Source organism: Anabrus simplex, chromosome 4, assembly GCF_040414725.1.
Source record: "Anabrus simplex isolate iqAnaSimp1 chromosome 4, ASM4041472v1, whole genome shotgun sequence".
Taxonomy (NCBI): Eukaryota; Metazoa; Arthropoda; class Insecta; order Orthoptera; family Tettigoniidae; genus Anabrus; species Anabrus simplex.
The window spans coordinates 307,876,011-307,889,902 of NC_090268.1; the positions used below are offsets into that span (position 1 = coordinate 307,876,011).

The following is a 13,892-nucleotide window of genomic DNA, read 5'->3' on the forward strand; positions in this document are numbered from 1 at the left end:
TCTTGTTAGCTTTCTTTCCTTAGCAAATGCAAAACATTTTGTGTCTTTCGTATAGATACAGAGAAATCATGTTGTAATAACTCTAACACACTGACATTCTTTTGCTTATGGATGACTGAATTGTTTCTGGAATCCTTGTAAGTAAGCAATGCTGATATTAATTTTTCTTATTAAACACATACCACAGTCTCTTGCTCCAGTCGGCTGGTTGAGTAGCTGATGTCCTGGTGTGGCTGGGTTTTACAGTACGTAGCTGAGTTCCATGTACTCGTGTCTGTCCAGTGGTGGGCGGGACGTGTTCAATAGGTGAGGTCCTTGGGCGCATAACAGATGAAAATCTTGTGGCAGAGAGTTCAAAAGGCTGTTTGTTTAAGGATGTAACTGGACGACGATTACTGGAACAAGAGCGTCTTCGGACAGAGCCAGTCCATTTGACACCATTAGTCTCTGATCGAACCAGGCGCTTCATATGCGCCATGATGTTATACATGCCTCCCACCGATCCATAACTATTGATGCTTAGCTCCTTTTCCACCACGCTGCGTGATAAACCTGTCATCACAGCAATCTTCTCCAACATCTATAAACATACACATTTTTAGTGCACTAACGTATTATTGTATATCTACTGACTTTGAAAATATATTTTTATTTTATGAGATGACATAAATATGTCCTGTCCTCTAATGAGTGACGTCATGTCAGGAATCAGCAAGTTCCACAGTATTGGGGTAGTGTTAGTAATAGAATGCACAAATGGATATTTTCTGCAAATTGGTGCCTGTATGAACTTAGACATTGTCTGGTCTCGATTACCATAGAAGAAAACTGATGATGATTTACAGGGTTTTAGTGAGATCAGTACTGTTATATGCTTCTAAAACATGCCTTTGTCAAGATCTGATGAAAGATAGCAAGGTATCTTTGGGAGATGCATTTTTGGGCCAGTAGAAGAAAACAGAGTATGGAGAAGATGATATGATTGTGAACTATTTAATGAACCAGGTATATTGATAAAGCATTAAGACCAAGAGGAGAGAGTGGTCTGGACATGTACTACTGCCAGTGATAAGAGGATAATGAAAATTTACTATGTTGCAGAAGGATCTCGAAAACTTGGTGGACCAAAGCCGAGCTGGGAAGAACATGTAGGTCAGGACATCAGGATTGAGAAAATTAAAAACTGGAGGAGCAAACATTAAACAGGAAGGATCAACCAAAACTTCCAAGGAAGAACTAGGTCCAAAAGGCTGTTGAGCCAATTATGAAGCAGATACTGAATCATATTGACCAAATAAAGAATTGGATTAATCAAGAGTGATGTAAAAAATCAACTAGCTCCATGGTATAGGAATAGCAGTTCTGACTCTCATCTAGGGGCCAGGTTTGAGTCCTCTCCTGTCCAAAGATTCTAATGCTGTACTTAAAACTGGATCATGGTATGCTCAGTACCATGAGAACAACTAAGACGCTGATCAACCAAGCAAGTTGGCTGCACAGAATTATACATATTATTTTACCATTTGCTTAATGTCGCACCGATACAGATAGGACTTATGGCAACAGTGGGATTGGAAAGGGCTAGGAGTGGGAAGGAAGCAGCTGTGGCCTTAATTACAGTACAGCCCCAGCATTTTTCTGGTATGGAAAACCATGTAAGACCATTTTCAGGGCTGCCAACCATAGGGCTTGAACCCACTATCTCCTGAATGCAAGCTGACAGCTACGTGACCAAAACTGCACAGCCACTCACTCGGTTGCTGCACAGAAAAGTCTGTGTAACTGCAAGCTTGCAGTTGGGAGATGTTGGGTTTGAACCCTACTGCCGCAGCTCTGAAAATCTTTTTCTGTAGTCTCCCATTTGCACACCTTAATTAAAGTCATGGTTGCTTCCTTACCAGTCCTAGCCCTTTTGCATCATTTCGTTTCTAAAAACTTATCTGAGTTTGTGCGATGTTAAACCATCTATTCATAGTGTATCAGCCGCCCAGCTAGTTTGTTCTTCTGATAATAGCCCTCCAATGTTCATGGCAGAGAGCTCCTTGCCTTTAGTTTCCCAATTCCGTGTTTTAGTTGGCCTATAAAAGTGAGGCATGTTCTTCCTCATTGCTTCTTTCCCTCCAATCTGCTTTCCATTATGTCCTGTAGCAAGCCTCCATGTCACGGCATATGTCCAATCCAGGTGAGTCGTCTTTCCTGAAGTTACTGAAAAATTACTCTTCCATCACCAACTTGATAAACCACTAGCAAAAAAGGAAATATGCTTTCTGATATGAGATGCAGTGGACACAGTCCAAGAAACAGTTAGGCTGCAGAGTTTAATTTACATGGAGAAAAAGGATCTTCTAAAATAAACAAATTCTTGCTAAGTGAGGAAGTTAAATTGCTTACTTAATTTCATATTTGTTTCATCTAGGCTTTGCTCCTTCAGCAAGTACATTTAATAGGTGGAAGATTGGCCATGTTATACAGGGGCATCCTGGAGTTAAAAAAGGATTCTGCTCTTGGGAGAGTCTACACCATTCATCCTAATATCAGCGAATGTTACTACCTTAGGATGCTCCTCCACACTTTTCATGGATTTACCTCCTTCTGACATTTAAGAATGGTAGATATTGAGATCCAACCAACTTACCAAGCTGTATTCAGAGTGCTTAGGTTTTTGGAAGACTACACTCTCTAGCAAGAAACTTTAAGGAGAAGCCTCCATTGTTGATAATCCTTATAAGCTACTGCAACTTTTTTTTCAGTTCTCATAGCTTTCTGTAGTGTTGGTAATCCAGTGGACCTCTGGAATAAATTTAAGGATTCACTTTCCGAGGGTTATCCCAAGGAAACTGAGAGAGTAAATCTAGTCAGCAGTTAAGAAAATTCACCCCTTCTGTTTGATTAGTGCTTGGCAGAACTTGAGGGGCTAATATATAGTATTGGAGGTCAGTCTTTAGAAAATTATGGCCTACCTTCTCCACAAATACTGAGTGATGCCATTGGTCTAGAGTTCTTGGGAGAAACTGATAGTGGTGGTGATGATTATTATTTTAAGAGGAAGTACAACTGGGCAACCATACTTTATTAACACTAATCACAGGGAAAACTGAAGATGTCAGCTAAAGAGACAAGGGCCATGAAAGGCGTGAAAATGAAAGACTCCCTAGGCCTCGAATGCTCTAATAGACCACTGTCAGGGTCTGAAAAGAATAAGAGTTGATCAAGGGAGGTTGGATAGGATAGATGAAAGCGAACAGCCAGGCACAATAAGTGAAAGCAATGAAAGGACTCAGCTAAGGGCCCCTTGTGGTCGCCAACCCATGCTCCCAAGTTAAGAGCCCCTGGTGCCCCTTTCAGTCACCTTTTATGACAGGCAGGGGATACCATGGATTCTACCACCCCCACCCACAGGGGGTTTGAGAAATTAGCTATGATCGATGTGATCTCAATTATCATGTGGACATGGATGAACAATGTGTGGTGTTGTAATTACTCTTCTTTATGTTCACCTCACAGTTGATAAATAAGAACTAGTTGAAACCAGTCAAAACATGACGATCAATGGGGAAATATTTACTGAAAGATTTCCTTATATACGACATTTTTTATCCGATTATTTTTGGCACTACTTTAAGGCCGTCAAATGATCGTGCTCTCGCCATTGCAACGTATAACTAGCCATGGCTGAAAACTTGTTGAGGTAAATAGAAACCTAAACATTCCAGAGTTTTCCCATGAGCTTTATTGAATTTAGCAAATTGAAAATTGGTGCATCTTCAAAGAAAATGGAAAATCTTGATGTAGATCTTGATATGTAGCTGCTCCAAATCAAATTCCAAATCAAGATTTTTCAAGATTTTTTTATTACAAGTGCCTTTTTATAAGAAGTGTATTTTAAATTGGACTGTTATAAGACAAGAAGTAGTAGTTTTAAGTTTTATTGACTTTAACGTTTAATCATTACATTAGACAAGATAGCTCACAGAAGCTTAAAAACTTGTGTTTTATTTTAACATCAGTTTTAATCTTAGTTATTAGGTAGCAGCTGATGATGTCCAAAATATGGAAAAAAACATGTTCCAAAAATAAAAGGTTAATGATATAATAATCAATAGATTATTTTGTGTAATGAAAAGATGGACCCTCTATTGTACCCAATTACACATACTGGTAGTATTTTTCAATACGGATCATAACAATAAGATTTATTAACATGTAATTCACTGTTATTGTCAACAACTTTCAGTGCCTATATAAATTTAGAGTGAATGTCCAACCCCCAAGTGAAGCTGAGAAGTCAAAACAAACTCATCAAAGTCTGAAAAAAAAAAAAAACCCAACAAAAAACAAGACGACCTAAAATTGATGAGGAGAAAGCCAAACTCTGAAGACGACAGTGCATAGATGTGAAATTTATCCTGGTTCTTCTGTGTATTTTTATACTTGTCCTTATCTCTCCTTGGTATTGTTCTTTCTATCAATATTGACTTGTAACCACTGGTGAGGTGCCCATATAAGATTTGTAAGCGCCACTTACAACTTAAGTGACAGATAATAATCATTACTGGTACATTACTTAATCTTTTTTCTTTGAATGGAAACTATTAGTTCTTAATATAGGCATTGATTTCTAAAAATACACATTAAAACTCATATTAACTCGGAATAAAACTGTGTGTATAATAGGTTAAGTATCAAAAACAGAAACAGCTGTCAGCTTGCATTTTGGAGATGGTGGGTTTGAACCCCTGTCGGCAGCCCTAAAGATGGTTTTCCGTGGTTTCTCATTTTCACACCAGGCAAATGCTGGGGTTGTAGCTTAATTTAGGCCATGGTTGCTTCCTTTCCACTTGTAGTGCTTTCCTATCCTATCATCGAGATAAGACCCATCTGTGTCAGTGTGATGTAAAGTAAATTTAACAAAAAAGAAAAAAAGAACAGATTCATGTGAAGTGATCACAAGATTGTTTACAGTGATCATTGATCCCTCCACCTTTCACTGCCTGAACACCACATGCAGTACGAAGAGATAACAACAACAACAACAACAATGCCTCAGCTACCGTGTGCAGACATTTCAATTTGATGCCATCTGGCTGTCTGCTCGTCAATTTTGACGTTCCGTTTTACTCTAGGCCCACTAGATGGCAGACCGAGTAAACCAAAACTCTCTTGGGCGTCTATGGCTGAGATTTAATTTTGTTGGGTAAACACCAAATGTGACACCAGAGATCTTTTACATGCTGACATTGTACGACTTGGAGTGTCGAATGGATTTTTCCCTGCCCTTCAAAAATCCGACTACCTCTGCCGGGTTTGAACCTGCTATCTTGGGATCCGCAGGCCGACACTCTACCACTGATCCACAGAGGCAGCTGAGTGACCTCATTGTTTAGCCAGTAAGTGGTTCAGGGAGTGCTATGACAGTTATGCAATAGACCCAGTGATATGGACCATTACAAAGATTTTGAGCTAGACACATAACTTCTCTCTAGTGAATGTGATGAATGTGAGTGTAACTATCCAACTGAAGACTTATTTTCTAAACCACTTCACACTAGGAATTACACAGACAAACAAATTAAAAGGGCAATCTACAACACTAATTCCAGAATTAAAGTCAAAAACAAGAGCTTTTATGTGACACCTGAAAAATGATGGAGACTATTGATCTGTCGCTGGCAGTGATGTTTGCTTTCTCTGAATTTTACCTCTACTAACTAGTTACCTGTATGGGGATAAAGACATTATGAATGATTCTCAGTGTTACCTGAGAAACACCACAAGGAGGTGACTGTACTTCACTTGTCAGTTTTTTCCTTTTATTAATTACTTCATAGAATATTCAACTAATAAAGAATTTAGAATACAGAATGAATATAAACTTTTAAATTTTGCTGTAAATAAAAATTGTATTAATTAGGACATAACTATATTCAGCTATCCTTTAAAAATCAATAAGCAAAAGATTTTATGTGTCTGATTTTACTTGAGAGCCTCATGGTAAACAATATTGGGTGTCCGTCTCCCTGGGGCATTGATCCCCTGATCCTCGAGCAGACCATGTACAGTTGGTTAAGCATCCTGACCTGTTTAGTTCTATACTGGTTGTGGACAGTGTCTCACCTTGGGACTTGTTGGTCATGGCAATGCATATGGTGACTGGGACTGCAGCCATTTGAACTCAAATGGATAGTTGCTTGAGATCAAGGAGATGTGAGGTATAAAACAGACTCGCGCACCACAGTCTCTGAGGAACCAGTATGGATTTAGAAAGGAATTTTCTTGTGAGGCACAACTGGTGGGATTTCAGCAGGACATATCAGATCAATTGGATTCAGGAGGCCAGTTAGATTGCATAGCCATACATCTTTCCAAAGCCTTTGATAGAGTGGAACATTGGATATTATTAACGAAATTGGAGGGAATAGGATTGGACGTACGGGTTACACGTTGGATAAAAACATTTCTAAATTCAAGGGTTCAGAAAGTCAAAAGTAAGAAATAATGTATCGAAGGAAGAGAAAGTTTGGAAGGGAATTGCACAGGGTAGTATAATCGGTCCATTACTTTTCTTAATATATGCAAATGATTTAGGGAACAATATAACATCAAAAATAAGATTGTATGCAGATGACATAATTGTTTATAGGGAAATAAATAACATTGAGGATTGTTCAGAATCACAAAGGGACCTTGAAAGTATCCAACAATGGGTTGAAGAAAATAATATGAAGGTTAATGGAGGCAAATCAACCGTTACAACTTTTACAAACAGGAGCTTTAAAACTGAATTTGAATATACTTTGGATGAGGTAGTTATCCCAAAAGATGGTAAGTGAAAATACTTAGGTGTGAGATTTGAAAGTAATTTGCACTGGAAGGGTCATGTTGATGACATTGTTGGGAAAGCATACAGATCGTTACATGTCATTATGAGGCTACTTAAGGGATGTAATAAAGAATTAAAAGAAAAAAGTTACTTAAGTATGGTTCGTTCATTATTGGAATATGCAAACAGTGTTTGGGATCCTCACCAAGAATACCTAATAAAAGAAATAGATAGTGTGCAGAGGAAAGCAGCAAGATTTGTAACAGGGGATTTCAGGGACCGCTACGGTAGCAGTGAAGGCCCTTCAGGAACTCTGAAAAGTGGTGGCAAAAGGGGCTCTGGTTAAGACGCAGCAGGTTGTTATGCTACTTAGGTTCCGAAATGGGTAAAAAAAAAAAAAAAAAAGTAAATAAATGCAATGTAAATTTTAAATGTAAATTCCACATACTGTATATCAGTTGACTATATTTGTAAGTGCTACAGGAGATATTATAAGTAGAATTTTGTAAACAATATAAATTTATTAAGGATGAGCTGTGTGTTTACTAGAAAAAATTGTTAGCGTAAATTGTATAATATTGTATTTTGGGAAAATTTTCTTCTCTTGTTAATTTAATATTTAGTGCTTGACAAGAATGTATTTTAGTGTACCACTTGCCACCGAGGTAGACACCTCATTTGCAAATAAAGAGAATTTGATTTGACTCGATTCGATTTGATTCGATTCGATTTGATTCAATTTGATTTGATTTGATTTGATTTGATTCAATTCAATTCAATTTGATTCAATTCAATTTGATTCAATTTGATTCGATTTGATAATCAGGGGCGGCCATACCTTATGTGCTGAAGTGCTGCTGCAAATTGCTAATTTGAAAAATAAATTACTTTAAAAATATTGTCCACAATCAAATACAGTGCATTGGAAAAGACGTCAGCGAAAGAATAGGAAATTATTCAACTCCCCTCACAACCAGGTAATTAGTCATGTGCGATCACAGCTCAGCGAGAATTTCTAAGCTTTTTGCCAGAAAGCAGGAACTCTGCCTTTTGCGCATGCATGCCCAACTTTTCTGATAGGCTGTGGAAACAACAGCCAAGACTGCCAGACATCACTTCATAGTGATTCTTCATTCGACCACAGAGAGGCAGCACACTAGTCACACTTGCATTACGACCGAAATGAGAGCATGGCAGGTGGCACCCTCTTGACTCAGCAGTAGTATTTAAGAGGGGATCGTTCAAAGCAAACGGGAAAACAAAATACTGTAGAGCTGTTACTGCCAGGTCTTTTAATAACAAAGAGGACCAGAATACTCCCAACTTGCCTATTCCATAGCCACATTTGTAAATCGATGAACTATAAAAATTGTACTTTTTATGTTTTCAAAATAAAGACATGATATTGTGATTTTCTTTAATAAAAATGTCTAGATTATAAATGTTACTATAAAAACATAACATGTCATTTTGCATTACGACATTGCTGGTTTTATTTCAATGATTTTGGTATCATTGGGAAGTTTTTTTTTTGCACTCACACCAAGTGTTTGAGTTCGTGAATATTTTGTCATTGCAGGTGTTATTGTGTGTTTTATTATGTAGTTTTATAGTTTTTTAATGAGGAATGTGTATATGTGTTGGGGTTGTTTGCGTGTTTGTTCAGTGTGGAAAACTCAGTGGAGACCCTCTTGAAAACTGCATACCGGTATATTTCTAAATACTTTTATTTTTTGGAGGGGGGATGGGTTACAGCACACAACTGATTTTCTGCACCAGCCACCACTGTTGATAATGTGTCTCTTTAAGCTATGCACCTGTAGCTGTGTGCTCTTACATAACTTGGGAGTGCTAAAGTTGTGCAGGAGCATGATGGGAACTCCAAATTTGAGCGTGAGCTTATGAGGAGGTAATCCAGGAGCAGTCACAGAGTCCAAGAACGTTACTGGGTAATGAACAGCATTGTCCTGGTTGAGAATTAGGTTAACTGATAAGTACATCCTCTCCTCATTCTGGAACAGGGCCAGGACCTTCATGTTTATCTCGGCTGCTGGGTCATTGGTTGGCGATCGGGTGGTACACCTGACCTTGGACCATAAGTTTTGGCACATATCCCCCTCGTGAACCTCATTGCTTCTGAATGATGTTATCTGGAAGGTCAGAAAACTCCTCTGTCTCTTGATCAACTCCAAGATGGGCCCTCATATTCACTGTGAAAGAGAGAGACTCATTGACCATCCACAGGAAAAATCTTTTGAGCGCTGCATTGAATTCATCCACGCATGTCCCCTGACACCACAACTGGTGTGTTTATCTGAAATTCCCGAGAACAATACAGTGACACCTTCTATGGTGTGATCGATGTTCCTCAGGGATCTGATGAAGGTACAGTCCACTGCCTCACTACTCAACTTGTGGGCTGTGGCACACTCATCCCATATGATGAATGAGCACTCTCAGATCACTTGGGCCATTGGGGTGTTCCTGAAAATGGAATATAAAGGGAACTCCACTTGATTGGGATCTTAAATATCGAATGGGCAGTTTTTCCAGTAGGGAGTAATGTTGCTGCAATCCCTGATGAAGCCACAACCAGAACTATTTTAGTCTCAGTTTTCACCTGGGCTAGAATAATTTTTATGGGAAATTTCTTTCCAGTTCCTCCAGGGGCATCAAGGAAAAAAATCATCTGGTGTGGCAGATTGTGAATACTGGAAAGAACATTCTCATAAACTTGACATTGCTCACCTGTCAGGCTTGGGTAATTTCATGCAACAAAGTCCAGAAGCTCATGTGGGTTGTAGCTAGTCTCCCTGAAATATTGTGACTTCATCCAATAACTGGCATAGGAAAGTTATGCTATTTAATGACAGACCTCCAGTATGTGCAATGATCTCTTGCATGTCAGTCGGACATATATTGTACAGTTGGGGAGCATTGGTGTAAATAGTGTTCAGGCCCACCTGTTATAATAATGTTATTGGCTTTACGTCCCACTAACTAATTTCTTCAGTTTTCAGAGACACCCTTGGACCCTTCCAAATACCACTGGACTGAGCCAGGATTGAACCTGCCAAGTTAGGGTTAGAATGCTAGCGCCTCAACCGTCTGAGAAACTCAGCCTGGTGGTCCACCTGTTGAGTTGCCCTCAGATAGTCCTCAGGTAGGAAGCCCTGGAGCCTTACCCAGGGATCTAGAGGACTGTTCAGATTACAGAATACCATCAGTACACAGAAGAGATCTCTCAGCTTTTGAGGTCTCTCAGAGATAGCAACTTCTCTGAGGGTTTCCTCCCAACAGGTGTCATCCTTCAGGAGTTGGACTTTCAGAGATGGCAACCTTTCTGAGGGTTACCTCCCAACAGGTATCATCCTTCAGAAGTTGAGAACCCAACAAGCAACTTGAAAGGATGTTTGAGTTCTCCATGGACTGTCCTCAGGGCATCAAACGAAGTAGGGTGCCACACAGAGTGGAGCAGTGAGCAGAGGTTTTAACACTTACTGCTGCTAGGGTGGATTGTGTACACTCTACCAATACAGAAGGCTAGACTTACATCTGGATGACCATCTACTAGATATAATTTTACAAAGTTTATTCCACCTACTCAATACAGTACAATAATTGCAATGTCTATAAATAGATTACAATATGTTATCAAGGGACTAGTTTCGACCCTATGTGGGTCACCATCAGCATAAATAAGATACACTTATGATTTTCCAAAGTCCTAAGAAAAAATTACATTGTGGAATAAAAATTAGAAGAGTGAACTGTGTATGTGGTGTGGTAATCTATATACACAAAATAACTTGTCCTGACTGACTGACTGACTGACTGATTCATCATCGCCGAGCCAAAACTACTGGACATAAAGAAATGAAATTTTGGGAATACATTCATATTAAGATGTAGGTGCTCGCTAAGATAGGACTTTTGGATATTCCATCGCTAAGGGGGTGAAAAGGGAGGGGTGGTTGAAATTTTAAAATGAGTGTATCTAAATCTCAAAATTTTAAAGTTTACAAATGTAAAAATGGTCTTTAGAATCTTCTTTTAAAATAAGGAAGAACGTATTTTTTGTTTTCGGAAAATCCCAATAGGAGGGGTGAAAAAGGTTGAATGCCTTTAATCAGGATACCGGTACTTATATCTCAGAAACTGAAGATATTACAGACATGAAAAATGGTACTTTTGATCTCTTTTAAAAATAAAGAAACACATATTTTTTTGTTTTTGGAAAATCCAATTAATGGGAGGGCAAAAAGGGGGTGAAGTTTTAAAATGAGTGTATCTATATCTCAAAACGTTGAAAGTTTACAGATGTAAAAATTGGTATTTAGAATCTTCATTAAAAATAAAGAAACACACATTTTTTGTTTTTGGAAAATCCCAATAGGAGGGGTGAAGAGGGGTGAAATAGGGGGTTGAATGCATATAATGAGGACACTTATATCTCAGAAACCGAAGATATTACAGACCTGAAATTGGTGTTTGGGACCTCCTTCAAAATTAAAGAAACACGTAATTTTTGTTTTTGAAAAATCCAATTAATGGGGAGGGGGTAAAAAGGCGCTGAGTGTTTAAAATGAGTGTATCTATATCTCAAAATTTTTAAAGTTTATAGATGTAAAAATTGGTATTTAGAATCTCCTTTAAAAATAAAGACACACGTATTGTTTTGTTTTCAGAAAATCCCAATAGGTAGGGTGGAAAAGGGTGAAAAGGGGGTTGAATGCCTTTAATGAGGATACTTATAAAATCAGAAACTGAAGATATTATGGACATGAAAATTGGTATTTGGGATCTCCTTTACAAATAAACACATATTTTTTGTGTTTGAAAAATCCAATTAATTGGGGGGTTGAAAGAGGGGGTGAATTTTTAAAATGAATGTATATATATCTCAAAACTTTTAAAGATGCAAAAATTGGTATTTAGAATCCCCTTTAAAAATAAAGAAACACTTATTTTTGTTGTTTTGGGAAAATCCCAATTGGAGGGGTGAAAAAGGGTGAAAAAGGGGTTGTAGGGCTTAAATGAGGATACTTATATCTCAGAAACAGAATATATTACAGTCTTGAAAATTGGTATTTGGGATCTCCTTTGAAAATAAAGAAACACACTTTTTTTTTTTTTTTCACTCTGGAAAATCTAATTAATGGGGGTTAAACAGGAGTGACAAATTGGGGTGAATTTTTAGACAGACTATATCTACAGTATATCTCAGAAACGTAAAATGATACAGATGTAAAAATTGGTATTTGTAATCTCCTGTAAAAGTAAAGAAATATAGGTGATTTGTTTTTGGGAACTCCACTTAAGAGGAACTAAAAAGGGGGGTGAAATTTTTAAATGAGCATTTCTACAGTATATCTCAAAAACATAACATGTTACTGAAGTGAAATATAGTATTTTTTATCTCTATTGAAAATAAAGAAGCATGTATTTTTTCTTTTCTGAAAAACCACTTGGGTGGAGGGGTCAAAGTAACTGAAAATGGGGTTGAATTCTTTTAGTTAGGATACTAATATCTCAAAAGCTGAAGATGTTACAGACGTGAAATTTGGTATTTGGAATTTCCTTTAAAAATAAGGAATACATATTTTATGTTTTTGGAAATCCACCTAAAGGGAGGAGGTAAATTGAAAAATTAGTTGAATTATTTGTATGAGGATACTATTATCTCAAAAATGAAAGATTTTGCAGACATGAAAATTGGTATTTGGAATCTGCTTTAAAATTAAACAAACACGTATTCTCGGAAAATCCAATGAAGGGGGGGGGGAGGTGAAAAATTGAAAAATTAATTGAATTAATTGTATGAGGATACTTACATCTAACAAAAACTGAAGTTGTTACAGACATAAAAACTGATATTTGGATCTCCTTTAAAAACAAAGAAAAAGTGTTTTTGGGCGAAATCATTTTGGGGATGGGGTGAAAAGGAGTTGAATTCCTTTTATGTGGACACATATCTCAAAAATTGAAGATGCTAGAGTCATGATAATTGGTATTTATAAGATCCTTTACTATTAAAGAGACAAGTATTTTTAATGGAAAATTCACTTAAAGGGGAGGGGGGAGTGTGAAAGGAAGTGAAAAAAGTGAATTCCTTTTATGGGGATACTTATATCTCAGAACTGAATGTAACAGACGTGATCATTGGTATTTGGAATCTCCTTTAAACATAAGGAAACACGCCTTTTTTCTTGGTGTGTGTGTGGGGGGGGGGGGAGGCGGTAATCAACTTAACGGCAGTGGTGTGAAAAAGGATTTGAGACCAATTGATTTTACTTTTCATAATGTACTTATTCTGATCATTTTTAATCTTTCCTGGGTTCATTTTCAAGAAACATATTTTCCTTTGGAGTACATAAAGTTAGATTACAGTAGATTCTCCTGGCATATAAATAAAAATTGAATTACATTTGAAATAAACGATATGATTGATATTGACCATGCAATTGTTCACCTCTTTAATAAGGTCAATAATTCACGGAAGTATATCATTCGTGTCCCCAGAAATCTAGCGCCACTTGCCTACGCGCGATGATGGTGCTGGTCACATTGTCAGCAATGACAATGGCAGAGGATGTAATTTACCACCAAGTAGAAGTTTGCATCTTGCTGTGGGTTTCAGACCATCAATAATAATAATAATAATAATAATAATAATAATAATAATAATAATAATAATTGTAATTATTTCTGTTGTAAATATTTGTACATATATGTACCTGTAGTTTCATAATCAAGAGGGTGACTCCTTGCTTAGGCCGAGTCAGCCCATTATGTTACCGGCACAAGCCGAGCCTTCCTAAATTGATACAAATAATAATAATAATAATAATAACCTAAATTCAACTAATATCACCCATCCTAATAATAATAATAATAATAATAATAATAATAATAATAATAATGATGTTCTGGACCGTTGTCAAAATGTGCAGACCGCGCTGGAAACGGGTCCTGGCCGAGTAATGACTAGGATTGCAGTCCGGCCCCAGGTTCAGTACCGCCAAGGCACCCAAGACGACACCACACTGGATCTTCTCAAGGATTTGATCCA

At 37.5% G+C, this 13,892-nt stretch overlaps 1 protein-coding gene across 1 annotated transcript in view; it reads right to left on the reverse strand.

Annotated features, from left to right (window-relative positions):
- LOC136872264 (serine/threonine-protein kinase par-1-like) overlaps nt 1–13,892 on the reverse strand; it is a 161,645-nt gene that overhangs the window by 79,982 nt on the left and 67,771 nt on the right. The window contains exons 5-6 of the mRNA XM_068227400.1: nt 8,638–8,832; nt 183–580 (exon numbers count right to left, since the gene is read on the reverse strand). Of these exons, the coding sequence (XP_068083501.1) occupies nt 183–580; nt 8,638–8,832 (593 nt within the window). The remainder of the gene's footprint in view (nt 1–182; nt 581–8,637; nt 8,833–13,892) is intronic.